This window comes from Atheta coriaria, unplaced genomic scaffold, assembly GCF_025399875.1.
Source record: "Atheta coriaria isolate IRGN ID8LTWV9N9 unplaced genomic scaffold, Caltech_Dcor_3.1 hic_scaffold_1_pilon, whole genome shotgun sequence".
Classification (NCBI taxonomy): domain Eukaryota; kingdom Metazoa; phylum Arthropoda; class Insecta; order Coleoptera; family Staphylinidae; genus Dalotia; species Dalotia coriaria.
Window position 1 is genome coordinate 3183421 of NW_027045443.1, and position 23472 is coordinate 3206892.

General features: G+C 46.3%; 1 protein-coding gene across 2 annotated transcripts in view; it reads right to left on the reverse strand.

Moving 5' to 3' along the window:
• Positions 1-3390: 3390 nt before the first annotated feature.
• The window catches only part of LOC135795399 (protein amalgam-like), a 42407-nt gene continuing 22325 nt past the window's right edge, over positions 3391-23472 (reverse strand). The window contains exons 2-8 of one of the 2 annotated variants that reach the window (XM_065307090.1): positions 11003-11266; positions 7718-7855; positions 7358-7609; positions 6992-7264; positions 6684-6903; positions 6035-6606; positions 3391-5934 (exon numbers count right to left, since the gene is read on the reverse strand). In XM_065307090.1, coding sequence (XP_065163162.1) covers positions 5789-5934; positions 6035-6606; positions 6684-6903; positions 6992-7264; positions 7358-7609; positions 7718-7826 — 1572 coding nt within the window. In that variant the 5' untranslated portion in view covers positions 7827-7855; positions 11003-11266 and the 3' untranslated portion in view covers positions 3391-5788. The remainder of the gene's footprint in view (positions 5935-6034; positions 6607-6683; positions 6904-6991; positions 7265-7357; positions 7610-7717; positions 7856-11002; positions 11267-23472) is intronic. The other variant, XM_065307082.1, reaches the window with a different exon arrangement.

The window sequence follows — 23472 nt, forward strand, 5'->3', positions numbered from 1 at the left end:
GATGCGATTTGCGCGGTGCTCACGTACGCGCAAAGACCTCCTCCGGAGATGAAGCGGCCAGATTTATAACTGTTTCGGGTGCGCTTGCTCACGGCCCGGCTCTTCATCCATCGTTCGGCAGTGCAACCTGAAAGCACTCCCATTTCTATTCCACTCTACAGTCACAGTCGAACGCAAACATCTTCATTCCATTACCAGTAAAATAAACAATTTTAATCAAACTTAGAAAGTCAATACAACCCAACCAAACAATAGTTTTCATCAAAATTAAAATATATTTAGTCTATCTAGGAGTAATTTGTCGTGTTAGACGTTTTGGGACACTTGGTATTTGTGTAGACTCGTAGATCTTTATCATAATCCTTGCGGATACCTTAAGAAGCGTGCGGATTTATCGCATGAGAGTTTACACACACGCTGGCGCGCGGGTAAGTTTACGTGTACGTTTCGACTTTCGTTGGGCGAGAGTTCTATCTTATCCAGTCTGTTTTGCGCGGCCTCATCTCATCGGCAGTCGGGCGCGTATCTTCTATTTGGAATATTGTGTTCGGTCTCCACCGGTTGCACGTTTGCAGCGCTTTCTTGTCGAAGACGCGAGCCCCGGCTCCAGTTTATATACACGGCGGTCAAGAGGTGGCTTTGGTTTAACCCTCCGTCGGCAAATCCGCTCAAAAATCCGTCCCCGGGCAAACATGTACCCGCTCTCGTACAATTTGTAGATACACTGCGAACCAAGCGCGGATTTGACCGGCTATTCAAGGGACCATTTGGCGAGCAATTTATTGTAAAATCCGACTGGTGGCGCAATAATGTGTGGAGAGTTGGAAACTTTGGACGCGAATAATCGAGTTTCGGCGGGGACGAGGGTCGGCGCACGTGTCGCGTGCGGAGACAGATTGTATAAGCAATGCGTCCTCCGTCTTAAGCGGCGGCGGGAGCAGCGGAGAATCGATTGAGACATGCAGATGCTACGGCGTGTATTATTCATTCGTCAGCATGTCGTGTCCACATTGTCGAACGGACTCCGATCGCCTGGGGGGAATGTGCGGCAGTGCCACACACATAATACGTTTTACGAGGCTTGTGCACATTGCAATATTCATACGCGCAACGTGAATGCGACCGGCGCGGAGCTTAATGGGAAGTGATGGAGGCGCGCGGCCGGAATTATAGATAGCAGAGAACGAGTGCGCTGCAAGGAAAGCACAATACGTCGACAAAATGCGCCCCCATTGAGTCGCGCCCGCCGGCGCGGTTTTCCGCGCGCTCTTCTTGCCGAAAAACAGCCGCAGCTTGAAGCGACGCAGAGGATAATTTTATATACGCCGCCATTCGTGGCGCGCTTGAATTCACTTGTCAATCTCCGCCAGCTCGATGCGAATCGAAGCGTTCCTTTCTGGCGTTTATCGACTATCCGATTAAAATCACAAACAGGTACATCCAGCGGCGGATTTATCTCGCACACTCAAAGGCGGCTGAGTTTCGATTACACTCGATCCGATCCAATCCATTTTGATGGCCATATTTTGTAATCGTAACGTAATCGTATTGAAAATTGAGGATGAACAGTTTCACGACGTCGTTACAATTGCCATCATACTTCCGCGTGGGATTACGATCGTTCTATACGCGACAACTTCAAGTAAAAATTTCATAATTGGTTGCAAATTGGCTTACGCTGCAAAATACGCCCAGTGCTGACTTGTATGACTCGGCACACTAGCGTTCAGTTTGCGTGTCGCGGCGGAAGTACTAAGCTGATAAGTCAAAGATTGTTTCATGTTTCAAATCAGATTATTCCAGCGCGTCCTTCTGGCTGTTGTCGCGTCTCGTTATGAATATTGCAAGGCGGTTCGTGCCGTGAAAACACCGTCTAATTGCAAGAATAATTGCAAACATTAAGAGATTAATTTTCTAAGGAACGAAATGCAAAGGTACAAACTACTGTTTGTCGTATTTATTTTCCTGCATAAAATCAAGCGGCCAACTTGAAAAATAAAATTTAAAAAAAGTAAAAAACACTGCATAAAAAGTAAAAGCATCTGAGTGGCTCCGGCAATTTTTTCCCCATCGCGTAATATTCGGGCGCAATTATCGTAAATTCTATACACAATTTCTAACGGCGCGTAGATAAAACCGGTGCAAGCGCGTTATGAAATTATTATTAATTCGCGCATAAAATACGTAACTTTTATGCTTATAGGAAGTCGAAGAAATTACGCCTCGCGCGTACGTGCCGCGTAACTCACGCGAAACTCAGCCGCGCCGAAGGAGCGAACGTCAAAATGCGAACGATAAAAACCGGTGCATACCTTGCGTCCGCGATAAAAGAATGTAAATTCGTCGCTTTATGGCCGAACGCATGTGTATACGTGTATATATATGCGCGGGGGTGCTCGAAGACGGCTTTTTTTCGCCGCCGCCACCATAGCAGCGCGCGTATAATTCATACGTTTCATTACCGAATATCGTCGGAACCAGCGCGGCCTATGTTCGCATCGACATCGTTACCTTATGTTACTAGCGAGCGTGCCGCCGCCGCCGGTAACAACGCTGTACGGCGTTAAGCGCCGCCGCTCGACGGAGAAAAGAAAACGACGCGAATGGCGACGGCCGGCACGAACACTGGAAAAATGAGGATCCACTCCATCTTTGGAATTTTCATTACGCCGTCCTAGATTTATGCGCAATAACTGGCTTACCTGCGTCATATTTTAAAGCCGAATATTACGATGCGGCACGTACCTACGCGTAGACGACGCTAGACGTGTTCCGGTTTTTCGCATTTTTCAAAACCGCGATGCAGCTAATACTTGTTTTAGTGACGCCTCCATGCATAAAATATGTTATGAGTATTTTACGATGAGGCTCGCGGCATATAATAACAGTAATATCCGCATAATCACACGGCCATATTGCGAAGGCGCTGGCCATTTTGATCACGCGCTTTCCCTTAACGCAACAGGCGCAACGAGCTTCCTGCAGTAGCGTATTTATAACAATTACGACTTTGACCAGGTCGAAGCCAGATAATTTATAAAACTTACTTACCTTAACATGCTCCACTTCGGATTCAGCTCTCGACGCTCTCGGCTTTTACTAAACGAGGAGATATCGAACAATTCACACTCGAACACGGAAACACAATCAAGCATTATTAAGAATGAACTCTCACACATTGCCGCAGCGGTCGCACGATACAGTCCCCTGGAAATTAAAAAATTCGATCGCGTTTTTCTACTTCCGGCGCGTTCGTTCCATTCAGTTTTCCAGTCGATTGTCGATTGAAAATTTGAAAAGAGACAAAAAATATTTGCGATTGTCACACCTCGCAAATTGTTCCGTCCTGAAATCGAATAAATACCGGGCGAGAAGTAAAACCACACTCAGTTTCATTTAATTTTGTTTATTTTTTTGGGATAAGCTTTATTTACATCACTTATACACATCTTTACGGATAATTAATCCATTAACAACACTGGCCTACGCTCCTCGCTCGTGTTTTCACAGCTCCCATAAAGGTTACACTTACATATAGAATACAATTACAGTGTGTGCATTTTGAATCACATCCACGAAGAGAGAAATGAAAGCGTTTCGTTCGCGCAAGAAGTAACCAGACCATCCCACGCGTAGACCAGTGCTTTATAATTTCATAAGTTAATTATAATCATAATACATTGACAATGCGCCTAATTGATCATCAATTGATTAAAGTTATAGGGTTTGCTTAATGGTTGCATTTTTTGGATTCATTTTTTTTTTGGTTTCATATCTCTTAGGTTTGTCTTAACATTCGCTTAAGTGTGTGTGTTACAATTACGAAGGGGGACCCCATTTAATAATTAGTACTACAAGCCAGCATCCGGTTCAGTTGATCATCAATTCGCGACCTTCACTATTTCATATAATTCGAGCTTCGAATTGCCATTCGATTCGACGGCGCGCTTTGGTCATTAGTCGGTGTTGCAATCGCTGGAATTATTCATTATGCTCGCCGCGCCTCGTCGTGCTGCCTTAGTGTGTTCGTAAGTTCTTAATCCGATGTTTTAATTAATCGAACGGTAATAATGGCCTTAATATTATTGCACCTTCTTATATAAAAATAGTTAATATCAGTCTTTATGTACATTTATCAAATTACGTATTTACCCAATAATAAAATCAATAATAAGTTTTACAATTTCTAAATTTTGTTTGTTCGGTTCGGTGAAGTTTTGCGTTCACCTTCAATTAAGTGAGGTGACGATAAGACTCTGTTAAATTCTGTCGTAAATTTCGTACATTTGCTAATATTTCTCTTAATTACAAACTGCCGATTGTTTTGCCTATACGAATAAACTAATAATATGTAATTTTTTTTACAATTTCATTTTCTTTGTTAAATAGTTTTCTTCTTCAATATAATTTTTGTTCGTCGTTTTATTCAATTTTTGTATAAATTGTGCAAAGCCGAAAAAGCGCGTTCACATTTTGCCGTTCGTGTCATCCGTTTGTCCTCTGATCTAGTCCGTTCGTCCTGCATTCCCAAATTCAAGCCAACCCGCGGTTGGCTTGCAGCTCGGAGAGTACAAGGAGGATTATGCGATAAAACATGTATGTAGCATTAACACAAATACACAAATCTTCGTCACCCTCGTCAACACAGATCTCCATCGCCGTACTTCGATTAGTACATTTAGAACGTTCAAAATATTGATATGACATTACATATATCTTACTATCGGTAATTGAAACAGATATAAATCTTTGGTTCGTAAACGTGTGCGTGTGAGACGTGTGTGAGTGTGTGTGTCGATGTGTGGGAATCAGGAAGAAATCCATGTCCTCGGCGCTTACGGTTTATGGGCAGACGCGCGCTCGCGACACGCGTCGCGTTCCATTCACGTTCAAAATGTTCACGAACATCTCAATCTTCACTTCGAACCCGATCGAGAAGAATCATACAATAAAAACGACTGCATTTTCCTTTTCATTAATTAATTCTACACATCGATGAGACAATAGATTTTTTATCGTTTTATTTAAAATTTAATTATTTAAATTGTTACTCTTTTATAACGTCCACATACGATCACGTTGAAAGTACGACGTACGTTGTGTTTGTTTTCACTCCACTCGATCGGACAGAATGCACTAGAATGATACTCATGTCGAGTGATCGTCTGTGGTAGCTATTCGTTCCTCCAACGCCGCGACGAATGTTACAATTCGCTGCTTGCGCATCTCTCATCAATAAAACACATCAGATCAACAGATAACTTCATATTTTCTTTTTCATTTTTTATAATTTTTCTTCTGCTTAATTCATCATCATCATCATCAGAGTTATGCATACTACTTGATAGGTTGGTATGAATGATTGTTGTGTTTCGGAAAGAATTGTAAGGGCGGGGGTATGAAGGGAGCTATCGTTGGTGGTTTGCCAGTGGTGAGGCGGTCAGAGGGACATTAATCACTTTCGTCGAAACGCGATGCGTTATCGACGTAGACGTACAATTACCACATGAAATTGAGTAAGATAAAAGAGAGTATGACTTTGTAGCGCCGGGTTTCGTCAACGGGTTCGTGCGGCCGGCGGCAAAACTACTGCATGTTAGGTTATCGAGAATTTGGGTGGGGGTGGAATGGTTGATTTCCTTTTGTACGTATCGTGCCGTCAGTCCTCGCAGGTGATTGTGGATGATGGGTTTTTTGTTGATGAACGCGAATTGCCGCCTACCTTACTAATGCTTTGTGCCGGTTGTGTGTTGGACCATATTTCCTTTTCGTTGCTGTCTGGTTAGATTTAGAATGCCAGGGCGACGGCGACGAAGAGCAGAGAGGCCATGCCGAGATAATCCTTGTTCATTGCCGGAGCGTTATTGAGTAGCGAATTCTGGTTGCTGCCATAAACTGCGGGCTGGGCAGAGGGTTCCACCATGTTTTCAATATCTGTGGGAATATAATCGGAGCACACCGCAATGTGATTAGCGCCTGGGGATACGTTAGATTGGGAGCGCATGCAGCGGTAATCACCCCTATCAAGACTTACCGTTACTGCGGGTTGAGAAATGGTAGTTTTGGCTGATTTTGTTCCATCCGTAACGGTTCCGTGCCTGTACTCGTGCTTCATACTGAGTTCCTGGTTGGAGGGCTTTGATGACATACCACATCTTCTGGCGAGTAACTGCGGGGTACGGTGGGGCGATGTGCATTGAAGGGCTGCGAACTCCTGCACCGGGGATGATTACACTGGCCCAGTCGGCTTTGAATGATGGGATTTGAGTACCGCGGGCATTACCGTTGTTGTTTCCATTGTTGTTACCGTTTGCGTTGCCATTATTACCATTAGCGAGAGTGTCATGACTGGTCTTGAGGGTACCGTACACCACCGAGGTGGAAAAGGATGGGGAGGATTCCCCATGGGTCTTACGGCGGTGAGCTTGGACTTGTCTGTAGAAGAGGCGATATTCCAAAACGGCAGCGTGGCTGTTGACGTACCAGGAGATGTTGTAGGTGTCCTTTTCATCACTGATAGCTGGGGATTCAAACTGGGCAGTAGAAGCAATACCGGTGAGGGTCACATGATCACGAGCGCGTCCATGAACGTTGTTGGCCACGCAGCTGTAATCGTGTTAACTCCGTGAAACTCTACTGCCCGAGGAAAAATTATCGGCGAGCACTCGTGACGCTCATCTTACCTGTAATTGCCAAAATCCTCGGACGTGACGTTGCGAATGATGAAGGAGTATCGGTTGCCGTGGGTGTGCGAAGCATGACGCTCAGTGGTGCCCAGCTGGGTGGAGTCCTTGTACCAGATAACATTGGCTTCCGGCTCGGCGTATACGTTGCAAACCAACTGCGCCTCAATTCCGATTCCCGAATGAACAGAGCCACGTTCCGCTTCGATTTCCGGTGCAACTGTACACAACACAGACAGATTCCCAAACGTAAAGATACAAAATAATGGAAAAGATAGCCGAATAAAATGCGAAGAGGAGATTCTTACAGAGAACAGTGAGAGAGATTTGTTTGATGTCCGGTTGGCCTACACCGTTGTCAGCAGCGCATTGGTAGACTCCGCTGGCATGACGATCAGCATGCTGGATGACGAGCGACATGCCCGAGACGGTGCGTTCGCCGCTTGGCAAGGCGCCGTTCTTGCGCGTCCAGGCAATGGCCGGCACCGGATTGCCCGAAGCGCGACACTCCATCTTAACGGTGGCGCCTTGCAGCACCTCGAACGGCGCCAGATGGGACACGTGATGGATGCGTGGCGGCACTGCGTGCGGAAACAATGCGTTAATCATCGGATATCGTAGGCGCTACAACTCCTCGTGGAAGGAGGTTGCGGGTCGAGGGTTGGCAAACAAACCTAAGATCTCCAGAGTGTGCGTAATCTCTTTGGGCTCGATGGATCCCACCTGACAGACGTAGTCACCGGCATCCTGCGGGCGAACGTTCTTCAACTCCAAAGAATAACTACCACCATTGGACAAGCCGGGTATGTCGGGAGCCCCGCCGTTCGGAGTCCATTGCAGAAGACTTACACGAGTATCCGGGGTCACTTTCACGGCGCCAGCGGTTAAAACGGCTATGCCACGCTTCCAAACAAGGACGAAACTGCCTGCTCGGTAAACAACAGAAGCGCACGTGTTAATTAATTGGGATTTGTCACGTTTACACGCTTCCCACCCACCCTAGAGATTAAAAAAGATTGGATAGAAAACCCTACCTGGATCGTTGATTTTGCAGGGTAGGATGACGGTGCTGCCGATGGCGATGCGATACGTTTGCCCGGAAGTGAGAAAGACGGGGACGCGCACGTCCGTTGGCATGTCCATGTCGAGCAGGTGGAGGTCGCCATTAATGCCTGCAAGAAAAAAGAACGCATCGGTGTTAAATTACATCGATTCTTCGACAATCGCAACGCGATTCATTAGTGGTACCCGTGATGTTTACAATCTATATTAATGACGAAAGACAAATTGAAACTCGACGCCTGGAATGCTTTTACCTGCGCTGGAAATTTTCTCGAAACTGCTGGTTGACGGCGGGGGATTGGATTTCAAAAAATGACGAATGAGGAAAATAGGTTAATTGGCTTTGTTTTACACGAGGATTTCGTTCTTAGGATGCGCCGCGCCATCGCACACAATAAATTCCGTCGATATTTCTGCGCGCCGTTTGTCTTGGAGAGTTTTAGAGTTGGAGAGCGATTTTTCATCGCCGATAAAAACTAATATGCGCGTAATACCAAACTTTTTCGTTGCGAAATCATTTGCCCCTAACAAATAGGAACGCTGTTCAGCGGCGATCTCGACCGAAATCTCGTCTTTCTTTTTTCTCTTCGGAGCGCAGCGGCGAAGAAGGGCATTCTATTGCTCGTCGTCGCCATATAATATTTGACAAATGAGACGCTTTTCTTTACGCAGAAGTTATCTGCCGAAGGCGAAAAGCGGCCGGAGCGATCCAGCGCGCTCGGGCTCTGAGCTAAAGGTCGCCGCCGTCGTCGGAGGGTGATTTGTGGCAAACAATAAATACGACGCGCATCTCGAGAGGGCATGCCGAGCGCTTTCTTTTCACTCGTCGACGGCGTGCGCTATCGGGACAACTCAAATTTACCACCCGTACCACAATAATATATTTTTTTCGGCGCGCAAGACGCACGGACGTTCAAAATCTCGCGACACGCGCGCGGATCGCTTTTTTCCGCTTTATTTGCGAGTAGTGCCATTCTTTTTACGCGCGTGGGGCCGCCCGAAAATGGGCCGGACGTAATGGCAAACCGAAAGCTTCGTGGGTCCCGGCTGGCGCGCGCATTCGGAACGTCGTTAGGAATAAATCGCGAACGATTAAGCAAAAGTCACAGTCCATCAGGCGACATTCCCATTTTCTTCGTTTTCTCCGTAGCTAATGTACCTCGGCCGCGCGTTTTTCCTCCGGTTCTGCCACGCCAAACGTTCCTTCCTCCTTTTTTTTTTTGTATATCCGGCGCTGGGTGCCGCACGCGCTCCGTTCTTTCTCCCGGCCAGCTTTCCGCTCCCGAATAGATGCGGCTGATGTATGTAGCTTAAATAATGGCAACACGTATTTCACCTGCAACGCTTTATCGTACTCGGCCTGAGGAGGAGAAGAAGAAAGGACCAACAAGTCGCCTTTTCGAACGATTTCACGCTGAAAAGGGGACGCAAGTGGGGTCTGATTGAAAGCGCGCGACCGGACGGAGGCGGCTTTCAGCGCGCGCTTTGAAACACTCGAGACGGGAATCGATACGCCGCCGTTGTACGTTTTCAAAGGAAACTACTGTGTTGTTCGAGTGGCCCGTCTTGCTCGCGGCCAGCCATGCGCGACGATGAACACGGATTAATCAAATTCTTAATTTCGACCCCGAACACCACTCTTTTCGGCCGTCCGCCGGTGTTTTTAATAATATCCTACTCGTACTGATTAAACTTCCAACAGGACCCTTTTTGTACAGCGCGAACATTTAGACCTTTCTATTATTTATTCAACGTTTGCCGAAATTATTAAAATCCCGCGTTCTTGGGCGCTCGCATCTTGGCGCTTATAAATTTAAAAGTCCTTAAGCGCGCCGGATCAGATTCGACATAATTGCCGTCCGGGCAGGGGGCGGCGAGCTTTTGACTTTCGGCTCTCCGGCTAGGCCGCACCCCGCGACCGGTGGCGGCCCGCCGTTTTTGAATTAATGATTACGACAGTTTTATGGAAATTCGGCGAACGGCGCGGCGCAGCGGCGCTCATGAACTGAACTCGAACAGATTTCATAATATAACGAGCCGTACATAATTTGAATTAAAATTCGTTTGCGTATTTGGGAGCGGCGTTGAACTGCGTCGTTGTCATCCACCTTTCTTCCCACAACCGAACACATCCAGCCCCCGGCAGTATTCAATCCGCGTGCACAAAACGCCGGCCGGACATTTATTATTTATTTGCGAGCGAATTACGCCTACTCTATAATTACTCAAAAGCGACCCTTTATTCTTAACCCGCGGGCTGGGTGCGGCGCGAGTTTATTCTGGGACACGCCGCGTTTGTCTGCGAACTTTAAAACGCAGCCAGTGAAGAGAACAAGCGAAGAACTCCGACCGCCCGCCCGCCAGCCGCACCAAGAAAGTCTGCGAAATTGAGAATTGAGTAAACGACGGACAATAAATTATTGAGGCGTGCGCATGACTCGACCGATACGAATTTGAATTTAAGATTTTACTATTTTAGCATTTTTATTGCACGGTTTTCCTTTCGCGTTTCCTGCCTTGGTACGCGGCGCGTTTTTGCGCCTTACCCCGCTGTTTGCGCGAGTAAAACAGGGGTTTGTTTCGTGCGCACTTTTTTGCGTCGTGGCGGTGGTGGCGGCGGTTACCCGGTTTGCAAATACGGAAGATTTATTTATTCGAACCGAACCGAACTGAATCGGAATAAAGTGCGGCAAGCGTAAGAACATCGTGGAAATTGAAATGTAAAAATGCGGAAATTAACTTCCAGCATCTCCACCCACCCCGTCGGAAAAAAAGAAAGCCTTCTTCACCGCCAGTGCATACTTAATCCTAGTTCATTTAACACTCGCACACACGGTGTTTCTGCACGTGTGCGTGTGTGGATGTGTGCAACAACGAAACTTTCATGTACCATTCATAGTCATTGCCTTGTTAGACAACTCGAAAAATCGTGAAGGGCGAACAAACCACGTTCACAACGTGATTACGCTCCTGCGCGAGACGCGAGGACAAACAAACGATAGTTTGCAGTTTCCCTCGCAAGTTCAGGTCGGTGTCAGAGGCGTCAAGCGCACATCAGTCACGAGCATCCCGCGGGCGACGATGGTGAGGAAGGGAGCGATCGGGATTACACATGAACAAGTACATATATGCCATGAAAAACGCATCTGCCTCAAGGCGGGCGGTTGGCGGCGAAACCGCCCGAACTACGAATGGTACAAAAGTTTCGTGAATGCACGCGGGCGCGTTCGACATTATTTACATGTTTGTTTACTTACCTAACGATTACCAGCGTGTGCTGGTTGGTTTTGAAAAATTACGTTCGGCGCCAACAAATATTTGCATGCATGACAATGAGCCGAGCAGATGACAAATGAGCATTCAGCATTGATCAATATTGACGTGACTGACTATCTTCTTCTTTTGGATGACATCTTCTTCCTGCAATGCGGCCGGTACGCATTCTATTATAATTCAATGAGGGCTTTTTTTTATTTACGTAAACCAGTCGTCGACGCAGCGCTGAGTCACTGTCACTGCCACTGAAAAGTTGAATTGTCCGCTAAATTTAGATATTCATCACAGTTACGAGTACATTGTTAGGATATTGCATGTCAGTTCGATTGTACCATTCGTAGTTTGAGAGGGAGTGAGGGTGCGCGAATTCCGCACTCGCGGACAGGACGCGCGGATTGATTTATAAGGCACTGATAATGACATTCCATCGGCGGACGCTTCTTTCACCCACGCCGCATTATGAAACACACATAACAAGCCAATTTGCATAATGTAAATTCGCCTATCAGTCACGGCGGGGAAACAGCTCATTTATTTGGGGACGCATGCTTTATTGGCGTATATTGTTATTTAAACGTAGTATCGGTTTGCTATGTAGGGGTCGACGCCAGAAGGGAGCATCGACGGGTCCCGGTAATCCATCTAGATCTCTACACAAGAAGACTAATAGAGCGTTCGGCCCAATAGTGCGAATATGTGCGCGCCCGATTTGAATAATTGCACACACGGCGGACCCTCTTCGAGCACTTCTCCGGGCCACGGACTGGCAGCAGCAGTGCTTAAACACAAACACACAACATAACAATGCGTTGTACAAATAGCACAGCCGCGAAAGGGAGAAAATCGCGACGCGTGCATTCGGCGCCCTTGTTTGACAGGCCATAAAACACCCCGCGAGCCGCGAGCAATACGCGTACGGTCCATTATGAGACGTATTGCATCGAATTGTTCGCTGGGCTTCCCCGGCCTAATTCGGTGCGCTCGATAAATTCCTACGCGATAGACGGGCAGAGATGTTTCTCCGATTCCCCGAACGTGTATCCAGGGACGCGCGCCAATCCCAACATCTTTATTTCAATATTTTTTCCTCGACGATCGACCGCAGCGTGCAGTACTATTTGTTTACAACCCCACTTGCGTGCGTCTCCCCTCGTGCATTGTTTCGTTTCCTTCGAAGCGTGCACCCCACGTCTCCAACTATTTGGAAAAAAATATACAAGCACACTGAGCCAGATAATAAAATTCTTCGTAACGTGTATTCAGTATTCTTTCTTTGTTCGGTTTTCAATGCGCGTTTAAACGCTGCGTTATTTAGATATATTGCGGGCGCTGTCGCGTCCTTAATCGATCCGCATCGTGCACCGCAACGAGAACCTTGACGAGACAAAATCTGAATACAAAAGAAAGTTTTGCGAGCGCGCCGGCGACACGCAAAAAAGAAACATCACACACAAGTTGCGCGCTTAGCGCACTTAAGCGCCGGTGGAAGTATAAGCCTTAGTTAGAATATGCAAACACAACACGCGCATAATTAATCATCCGCGCTCGGTATCATTATTTTTTATAGCGCATTTTTCCTCGTGCACTTTTTACCTCTTCCTGCCACACACACCCGAGGAATGTTATGTGTACAGGGACACACCGACCGTCTTCGTATTCCTCCGATTCGACCGGAGCGCGCAATCCGCTTTAATATTTTATCATCCTCCATTCTTCGCTAACGAACGCTCGCGGGACACGTCAGCGCGATCATTACGCTGCATCGCGCCGATTTCGAAGGGCGACGAAGATTTTATTAATGTAAACACTTTGAATGGCCCCTATCGGCAGCGAGCCCGCCGGCATTCCGCAAGACTTTAATGACCGAACGCAGCGGAGGCAGGCAGGCGGCCCGAAGGCGCCGGCAGACCGAGAGGAACAAAAAAACGAACGAAACGCGAATGAACGCCGGGGAAATTTTCGCGTTGAGCAAACATCGTTTGCGCTGCTCGACGGTGAAAGCTTCCTTTCGACCCTGAAAGCTTGTTAATCATCGAGAAGGGAGGAACGCGATAGCGTGACGTGCAGATTTTCATCTATTTTCAACTATTAGCAAATGCAATGGAGCGAACTCATCGGCGATGACGTCGAGTGCGTTGTCGTCGACTTTGATTAATTTTCTAATGAATCCATTAGGTGAAGCCAGCGCACAAGCCACGCTTGTCTGGATCAAGTTTGGCCGGCGATAATATACGAAATAGAAAATGTCACTTCAATTTTTTTTATTTCCCCTAGTTTTATTTCTCTATCAGCACTCGCATATCAAAAAGAATGTTAAAAACAATGTTAGGAAAATATTTTAATATGGCTTTTTGACATGTTCGGAACATGCACGTTAACTCCAACGTTGGTTTATAGGTTAAAAAAAAGATAACATGAGTAAATACGATTTAGAAAATAAAATTACCAGAAAATCTAAGTTACAGTGTGTGCTTATATGGATAAGGCACACGCACATTTATTTTTTGTGACCAGCACAATGTTTTTCTCGCGCGGATTTTTTATTTTCACCAAAAATGTGATTTTTTTTTAAATTCATCCATGCGCAGCAATTGAATTAGGCGCTACAACAAACCGAAACGAAAGCATGCACGACAAATCGAGAAAATGAAACATTCATCCACCGACATTAAATGATTACAAAGGACATGTGTAGCTACATGTATATTCAGAATTCGGTTTATTGATTCAGAGCGGTTTCGACCGCTAATTTTATATTTATTACAATGGGCAACAATGGTACTTTGAAAACATCGAAACCGTTTCGCGCTAATAGGTGCACGCGGTTATCACCCGGTGTGCAGCCATCCTGTCGGCCGTGAATCTTATTGTGGCCCGTCTGCAAACAAGCCCGGATGGGTCTTTCAAGCGAGGAGCCTGTTACTGATTCGATTTATCCAGTCCGGGGTGCAACGGAGCGTCCACAACGCGCAACAGCTCTGCACCGACGCGTATCAAAATACGGTTAAGCTCTGCTTGAGTGCAGAGAAATAAATAAATGATTGCGATTACAAAGAACACGCTCGACGTGCTCGCTATTGTGTGCGTTTTGAATACGTGCGCCCTCTCGAAACCATCTAAATCCATTGCTGCAAATTTGGTCTGGATTCAGATTCGAATTCGTTAGGTTTGGCATTTGCACTTTTGGGGTGCGCACTGTTTGCGTTCCACTTATGCACACATCGTGATATATTCGGGCGATAAACGCACCCTCAACACACACCCCCAAGCACTGCCTGTCACTCATGTCGTGGACGCTGCGCTTTGCGCTCTGCGCGAAATGGCAACATTATAATACAAATATCGTTAGCATAAAATCCAGCGCAAAACATTTGTTTGATCGGATGTCGCACTCCGGTCTCCGGTCGGATGGGTTTCAGAGGGTGGATTCAAGACCCGAGCGTCGTCACATATGCCGGCGAGCAAGTATCGCAGCACTTACAGCCAATCCGCAAATATTTGCACAATCAGCGGTCGGCGGGCGCGCAAAAAAAGGCGGCCGACGTATCAATTGTCGCTAACAATCCCCCAACCGGACCCGGCTCAGCTCTGGGACCGTTCCGGGATCAATGCGCTCGTCCGCAGCGGTTAAAATATCGCGAGCCAATGCAAACAAATGAAATTGGCGGCGCAGTTTGAATCGATGCAAATCTGGTTTTTATTGCGCGCCGAAGCCGATTTCGTAAGCCGAACACATGTCCGCCTGCGGTTTTGTCGTTTCCGCGCTGTTTGCTCGCCGCCGGCGGCAGGACAACGCCGGGCCATAATTTATTTCACGTGCTGCGCGCCCGCCGCGTATATTTTTTTCGCCGGTTTGTGTTGCGTTGCGGTGCGTGGTGGGCGCGCGCGCCCGCGCGATTTTTAATAAATGACCGCGCCCCGGGTGTATTCAATATTCTGCGATGGTGCAGTGCTTAACGGAACGACGCGTTATAATTCACGACTCCCGAGCTGAACTCGGACGCGCCGCCATCGATTGTATACGTAATCGACGTAATCGCGACGAGTTACGGCCGGTAACAACGAACATTGTGTAACGACTTTATCACTGTGTTTGCTGGATGCACTCTGGGCGAGTTTTTGAAACTTTCGGAAAGCGTAATGGATAGTCCTTCGCGTGCTTTCAACGTTATTGTGCGCCGTCGTCATCCATTTGCGTTAAACAAAAACACACTTATTAATAATTCGCTTTCAGGCGCAAAATAACGACTCGCATTGCATGCGCGACGATTTTTCATCCATTGTGATCTTCGCGGGTTTGTTTAACTATCGCGTTTGTAAATCCGCCGGTTCAATTTGATTAATCAACGTCCGTGTACATCGAGATAAAGCGACTAAATGCATCGCCCCCGGCCGTCTTATGGCCGACAATGCCCCAACGAGTTGATTAGACGATTAAGCGTTAACGTAACGAGCTTATCAAATTCCGTGCGCGATTTTTCCGAGCCCTTCGTGCGCGCCTTCCATTTGGAAGCTTTTAACTTTTTGCTGCGCCCCCTTTGCTGCTTTTATGACCGCAAACATGCGCGGCTCCTCATTCGCCTTGCGGTTCGAGTAGTTTCGTCGACTTAAACTTGCAAGGCTATTATTTTGTGCCACTTGTAGTACGTTTATTGCGCGCCACGTTACAGGCTGTGCGCACAAGTCGCGGCCGCCTGAAATTTACATTTCCAACATTCCAACTTTCGGGGCGATAAAGAAAACAAAGCACCGTTGCTTTCATAAACTGCGTTCGATATAATGAGTTTTGCTAAAGTTTTGTGTGTTTATTTAGACGATGGATTTTTTGTGGCCTACTGTATCAGCGTTTAAATTGTTCAATGTGCCGGTGGTTTACAACAATTTTGCGCTCGTCTGGCTGTTTTACATTTAACGGCCCCGCTGAAGTTGCGCTGAGTGACGGTCGAGGAGCATAAAAGCGTGTAATTGACGTTTTATGAGAGCTTGACCTGCGTCTGCCAACTTTCGTCGTTGCGGCTGCAGCGTCTCGTCAACCCCGGCTTCGATTCATTAAATTACCGCTTCGAAATTTATTCCGTAATCAATGCGATGAACGCACGAGCGCGCAGGGCGAACATCAAGGCATTCGCTTCGAATTTAATCTTTACAGGCGCTCGTTTTTGGTGAATTTTCGACTTGCGAGTAAATTAATTATGTAACGAATCAAATATTTGGCAATTATGAAGGTAGACGTTTTGGCAGTTTACACAGCCGGTTCGATAATTCGCTGGATTCCTGCTGGCACGTGGCAGCGGCTAATTGCTTGTCGTTTTGTACGCTTAGAAGAACTAAACAGACTCTCTTTTCCGTTTCCCTAGACGCCACGGCAAAGGAGAAAAAAGCAACCGGCGTTTTGGGGGTGGCCGATGCAGAGGGATCGGCGCACAAAAAGCAGTTTCTAATTAATCCGTCCGTGCGGCCGCTGGCCGGGATTGTTTGATGTAGACTGATTGTCGTACAATTACGCAAACACTAACAGTTCGCTAATGTTCGGTGGCGGCGTTTGTCGTCCCTTGGCCGCATTTCTCGCGTCGCATTTAGCGAGACGTGGTACGCGCGGGCCGCGGCTGGGCAAAACCGAAAACCGCCTCGCCTTCTATTTCCACGCGCGTCCGCTTTCGCAAAGCGCGCACCGACCGCCGGCGCGCATTAAATGCGCTCGTGGTTTTTGATTAATTGTGCCGTCGGGCCGCGCCGAGCCCCGAAGTCGTGCGATCCTTAATGCCCACCCTTGTCGGTCGGTCCGCGCCCGGCGCGTCCACCACACCTCCGTACCGAACCAGGCAATCACTTCACGCGACTTGGTAACTTATACCTTGGCGCAACCCGAATGTTCCGCGAAACTGGAATTTTCCGAGTGAATTTTTGCGCCGAGTTCCTGAAAGCAGCGCGACACATTCTTGCTTCTACGTGGAAGTGTATGGCGTTTTTTTGCATTCTGGAGACTGGATTTGCATCCGCAAGCAGGGGGTTTTAAAGTTTAATGAGCGACCGAACGAGAATGCCAGCCACCCGGTGGAGAGCAGCCGTGCGCACACGTATCGTGTGCTTCATGTACCAAAGTGGCACTAGGAAAAGTAGCCCGAATATATCAGCGTAACCGACGACGTCAACGTCGCCGACGACGGCGACGTCTCGCCATCGACAGCACATGTACGGAACGCACGAAACATGCGAGGCACGTGAAACGCATACGCGATGCCGCCGCGATAGCGAAAAGCTGATGTATGGCGCAACATAACGAAGCCGATAAAAGAATGAAAAAGCATCGGCGGGCGCATACCGCCCGATATAAGTATGCCGGCGTTGCGGAGGACGATAGCGATCGGTTATTCCTACCCTTCAATCCCCTGACGTTTTTTTCCCTTGCCTTCTACGCTTAGATTTTCCATGAATGCGACCGCCAGCGCGTGCACGTCGGAGTGTGTGATCGGCAAAAGAAAAGAAACGCGGCATTGAGTCACTCAACGTTGTGATTTATTAATCGCGAAATTCGCCATGCCTTCATCCTATTTTTCCTTCGTTTTTATTGGAAGCAGACGAAATGCTTTTTATACGCTCGCGGAGAGCGGCTTTTTGCCGTCTTCGTAGGGAAACAGGTTGTCGTGCAAAATTCAATGAGCGGACTAGCAAACACGATTCGAGCAAAATCCGTGGAATTCGTAAATGTGCTATGCATATAGAATAATAAAATATTGAACAAGCGCACAGAGGATCGCGTCGAGAGAATGCACCTTAATTCTGATTTTAAAAATGAATACTCAAGTATTCGCGCTCGTTGCGTCCTCCTGCGCCAATATAATATGTTTTTTCATCTTCGAGCAGCTCGCAATTTCGCATGAATATTGTTGTCTGCCAAGTTGGCTCGTACTGGAGTCGACCCATTTTCTGTTTCTTGTATAAATACTACATTGTGTTCTTTGACTAAGAGCGAGTTTTAATTCACATTTATTCATATATATTTCAGGTTGGTGTTTTATTCACAACAATGCAGCAGCAGATGCTAGTTTCACATTAATCCATTATTTGGTGAGTGCAGCAAAAATGTATAATTAAACAAAATATATGCAGTTGTAAAACAGCTCGTGCACGGATCAAATGTGGTAAAAACAGCGGAGCTAATGAATTTTCATACGAAAAAATGAATTTCGACGGTTATATTAATGCAGTGACAATTAGTCGATTTGTGTGCTTAACATTCAGCGTATTTAGGTTTAGTATTGCGCGTAGTGCTGAAGAGAAATGTGCAGCGGGCAAAAACGTAACGAAAACGTTTGCCCGAAGCAGCAAACCGGAAAAACGAAACGACGCGCATCGCAAATAGAAAAAACCCGCGTCCCAGGCGAGAAAAAACCGGTCATCCTGCGCCCGCATGCAGGAGCCCGTACGGTTCGCAGGACAAAATAAAAATATAAACGTCCGAAGGAGAAAAACGCGCCCGCTCGTATGGAAAAACGTGCGTACCATTCCATCCCAAACGTATACAAGGCGTGTCATCATTTCCCCACGGACCTAGACATAGATCTGAGCCCATGAAAAGTCATTTGTTTTCAGTGCGAAATACGCACCCAAGATTGCCTATCTCACCGCGGTATCTAACTATCAAATTAACTAAAAACTTGCTTTTGGCGAAGGACTGAAAAAAGTCAGTAATCTACGTTGGTTGACGGATTTATGCATGTGCGGTATAAATTTTCGCATGCGCTGTGAAAAAAAACCATCGACGATGACACCGCCAGAGTTGTCCCAAATCCAGTTGGAATGTCGGCGTATATCTGTACGCGGGCGAACGCACGCCCGCCCAGCGATCACAAATAAAGTTAAAAATCATGTCGGCGCACACGCGCGGCTCGTTTTAATTAAAAAAGGGACGCCGGACGGCAGCCGGTGATACAATTTACGCCACCGACGGTCAGCGTGCGTCCACACATGCTCGCGCGAGGAATCAATTAGATGGCTATGATGAAACCTTAATTGGATGCACTTTTTAAGGCACGCTGGCTGCTGGGTATTAGTTGCGGGGCGCTCGGGCTGAAAGCCAATCTGGACCACTTCGAGCGGATTTTCAAATAAACAATTTTCGTTGAAAATTCCAGCAGAAAAAATTCACATTTTTTAAAATTACGTTGAATGCATTTAAATAACTATCGTAATCATTTAACAACATATAACAAATTGAAGAAATTGTTAAGTTTTGCTACACAATTCTAGATATTTATAGACTGTACTTTGTTATTACTTGATTATTCACTTAATAATAGCACTTTATTGCTGTTCACGTCACTTAATTAGATTAAATTTACGGGCTAGCAATAATGATCCAGGACGGTCAATAGAGCTTTGAGGGCGGCGCATAAAATGCATTCATTTGCATACCGTATCCCTGTGATACACCTGCCGTAATTGGTTTGAAAATGTATACGTAATTTTTGAGGATCAAACGTTGCCTTTGTGGAGCTTTTTAATAAAGCCATCGGTATATTAGACTCATTTGCGCAATATGCAAGCTCATATTTGTCCGCAGGCGGGCGAAAGACAACGGTTAAACATAATGAAACGTAATTATGCGTGTCTTGAGCGACGTTGTCCTTTTGCGTCCGCATTCACAACGACGCACAGCGTGCGGTCAGCCACATGCACGGCTTTCATGCAAGGCAACAAAGCATTATTGCACGCATTGTTCTTCAGGGCGCGCTGGGTAAAATGAGTGCGGCGGCGGTTGTTCGTTTTGTTCGGCCATCGCTGATATTGTCCTGTTGTTTTTCACCGCACCAGCTTTCACCGAGCTTTATAACAACATCGACGTGGTAGAATGTTGCAAAACTACGCACACAGCGAGCACACCGTACACATTGTAATTAATTAATGAAGCGTTTTATTAAGCTTTGTGCATGTCGAGATTGGTTTAAAATTTAAAATCGAAAAAAGCCCCGGCATTGTAGGCGTGAAAAATGCGTTTCAAGGCCTGATTTGCGGTTCTCTGTTACCGCACACACTATTTCGGCAAATTTTCATTAACGAATCAAAGCATTTGATGGTTTGTATTTTGTTTCCCCGACATCCAATCCGCCCACCGCGCCATCAAACAGGATTCAAACACTTTGTAAAACATACACAGCTTACCAAAGTACATAATAACTATGCACGTCGATGAGCTTTGCGCAGAATCTAGCGGTATTAGCAAGAAAACGCTTCACTCTACAAACAAAACGAATACACGTGATAAACCGCGTTTGTGTTATGCAACACGCCGAAACTCGTTTCCATTCTCCTGCTCATAGTTCAACCCTCAACCCCTTAAACTCTATCGTTCATTCTCGCCGGGCATTATTCTTCTAATATCCCCCACTTTTCACTTACGCTTCTATCTACTGCTATCTAAAGTCTCGTCCTGTATCGCCAGCGTGAACGAGGCATTAAATATTTCATAATTACATGTTCGCCGGCATAATCACCGTTTGGAAACTAATTATTATCGACTGCCGCGTGTCTGCGTGCGACATTAGAGCGGCGAAGCCTAAACGCGCGCTATAATTACGCTTGTGATTTCTTCTTCATTCCTGATAAATGCTTCGAATTCATTATGCACGATAGGCGGCGCGAAAAGCGAAGACAAAAGAAACGCCCCGGGAGGAACACCGCACGATACACTCGTACATCATACGCGGTTATGGGGTGCGTTCTGAAACGTATCCGAACGTAATAGACATAACAAACATGCAAATTGGAATAGTATTATTATAATATGCTTAGTCGAATTAATGTACGCACGGAAATATTCCCCGGAATGCATAGGTTCAGCGTGTATGTGTTATATGCTGATACACCGCTGCTAATCTTCTTTCAGCAATTATTATTCGGCTTTGTACTACTTATAATTAGAACGACATTGTGCGGTACAATTAGAATAAGCTACGGATCTTAACATGCTAGGTCTGGTTTGATTGCAACTTGCCAAAAAAAAGAAAATCAAATAACGACTGTTATGTAATATTTTCGCTGTCGCAAAGGTACTTTCCGAGCAGTTTGTTGAATGCGCCCTGATCTCTCGGCACACACTAGCTAAGCCCCATTATCCCCTTGGACATTGGTGCTAAAAATTCACAAGCAAACCCGCGGGAGCTACCTTCGAGTAGGAGAATTGGTCTGAAATATTCATTAACAAGCGGGTGTGCAGCTAAATATTTCGGCGCGAATTAAATATTAATCGCTGGCAATGGATATCCGCGCACACAATTTCGGGATTTTTGCTTGTTATCGAATGAACGAACGTTCATTTAAATTATGAATGATATTTTTGTTTGCCGACGCATTAATATTCAGGCCATCGTCACGGCGGTGGAACACCGAACGTTTCCAGATCGAATTATTTTTACTGTTATTCCGTGCGATGTTTACAAAATTGCTTTCGGAGTAATTTTATTCTCGGAAATTTGATTTTGCGCGGTGTTTATGTAAATTGGTGTGACGTTCAAAAATGTAATTAAGTTATTTAATATGTGGAGTACTTGGCATGGAATAATTAAATTTATTTAATTAAAACCTATTTGATAATTTGATTGAATTTTCGTGCGCGCTGTGAGGTCATGATTTCGAGTGTCTTGTTACCGACACAATTTGCGCGAGAAAAATAATTGCGCATGTTTAATCATCCGCGCAGTCGTGGTGAAAATGTGCCAGTGTTCTCATTCCCCCACTTGACCTTCGGTTGTGTGTTATGCAATTTCCACATTTCCTCTGCGGGTATAATTCCAATTAGAATTCAGCGTTCACATTTAATAAAAATCGCATAGCCGGAGAGTAGATAAATAAATTGACTTCGTAAATATTATTCAGCGCTACTTTGCGAAGCCAGAGTGTCGATGGCGGTGAATGCGAATGAAGAGCTGAGACTTAATTCAAATCAATGGCACGCTGCACGCCGCCGCCACCATGCGAGGCACGTTTGCTGCTTCTCAAGTTCACAACGGCTCGACGTCCCAACTAAAAGCATCCGCACGAGAAACCCTTCGAACGGGCGTGTGCACTTTTGTACCGGGTTGGAAGGGGGGTGGCGGCGACTGCCACATTCATGGGTATAGTTTTACGCGAAGAGCAAACGTGAGCCCGTCTCGACGCACGAACGCGATGGAAAAACGAAACGACGGAACGATTGAAAAACGAAGGTGCCCCACCGATTGCACATGAAAGCCTTTTCTCTCCGGCCCGAAAGGCGGCTCTATCTACGTTTTCCCCGACCAGAGGTATGCCGCCAGCGCCTGCCGTGTAAATTTGCTGCATCCTTTGGTTTTAACTCTTTACGCTTACGCGCAATTTGATTGGGAATCTCATATCTGGTTGCCTTCTAACGACTGTGACTAGCGACTGCGAATGCTTTATGTGCAAGGGTTTCGATTTTCTCTCTGAGTCAGAGTAATTACAGCGCTCCGAGCTGATGGAAACCTTATATTCAAACGTTTTTCCCCGAAACGTGCCCCGTCGCGTTCGTAGCGGCACCTGCAGCCACAGGGAGAGCCGCGGGGGCGGCTGCATCCACCTCTAATCTCCGCATCCTTCCGCGGCCTCTGTGTGAGTGTGTGCTCTTCACTCGCGGTGCAATTACCTCGACGGCTCAGCGCACTCATATGCGACGCACCTTTCAGTCGATAGACTTACAAACACAAGTGCATGCAAAGCACTGCACGCCCTGTCGCCCCTAGGGCGGTACAATTATAAAGCGGCTTTTCGAAGGGCTTTTTGTCGTGCGCGGTACACACATTTGCATGGATTTTGAGCTTACAACCACCGGAAAGATGATGCACTTTCTTCCTTTCGGCTTTGTTCCCAGACGGAAACTTGTCTTGTGACTAAATCACAAAAAATCAATGCACATTCTTCAAAGGGATGTAAATTTATGAAATGAGTGCATAGTGAAATAGCGTCGACAACTTTTTGGAGGCTAAGAAAAAGAAACAAGTTCGAAAAAGTCGACGCGAACTTCTGGCTAACTTCTTGCCGCAGTTAATTCCACCGAGTTGCATAAATTAATTGCGAACTCATTTTATGATCTCGTTTAACGATACTCTAGAGGTGCTTTGAGGTTAACAACTCGACCATTTTGATAATTCACTCTAAAACCGGCGTTATTGAATTTTTAATTACGCGTTTCATGCAATACGAAAGATAATATTTGACGTGACTGGATGAAATGGAATCAAAATGAAAAGTTAAATATAATCATCTAGAGAGTAAAAATAGGAGCTTGAGTGACTGTCATATTGAAGTGTCGCGTCTTAGAAGCCTGGAAGACAAGAGGCGCGTAACAAAAGCTCGCCGCGCAACCGTGATTCTCGTGTTTTTCCTGAAGTAAGAATGCACAAGGCGCAAAACATTGTTCTCGGAGTGCCGCGCACACATTACTTCCCTAACGCGT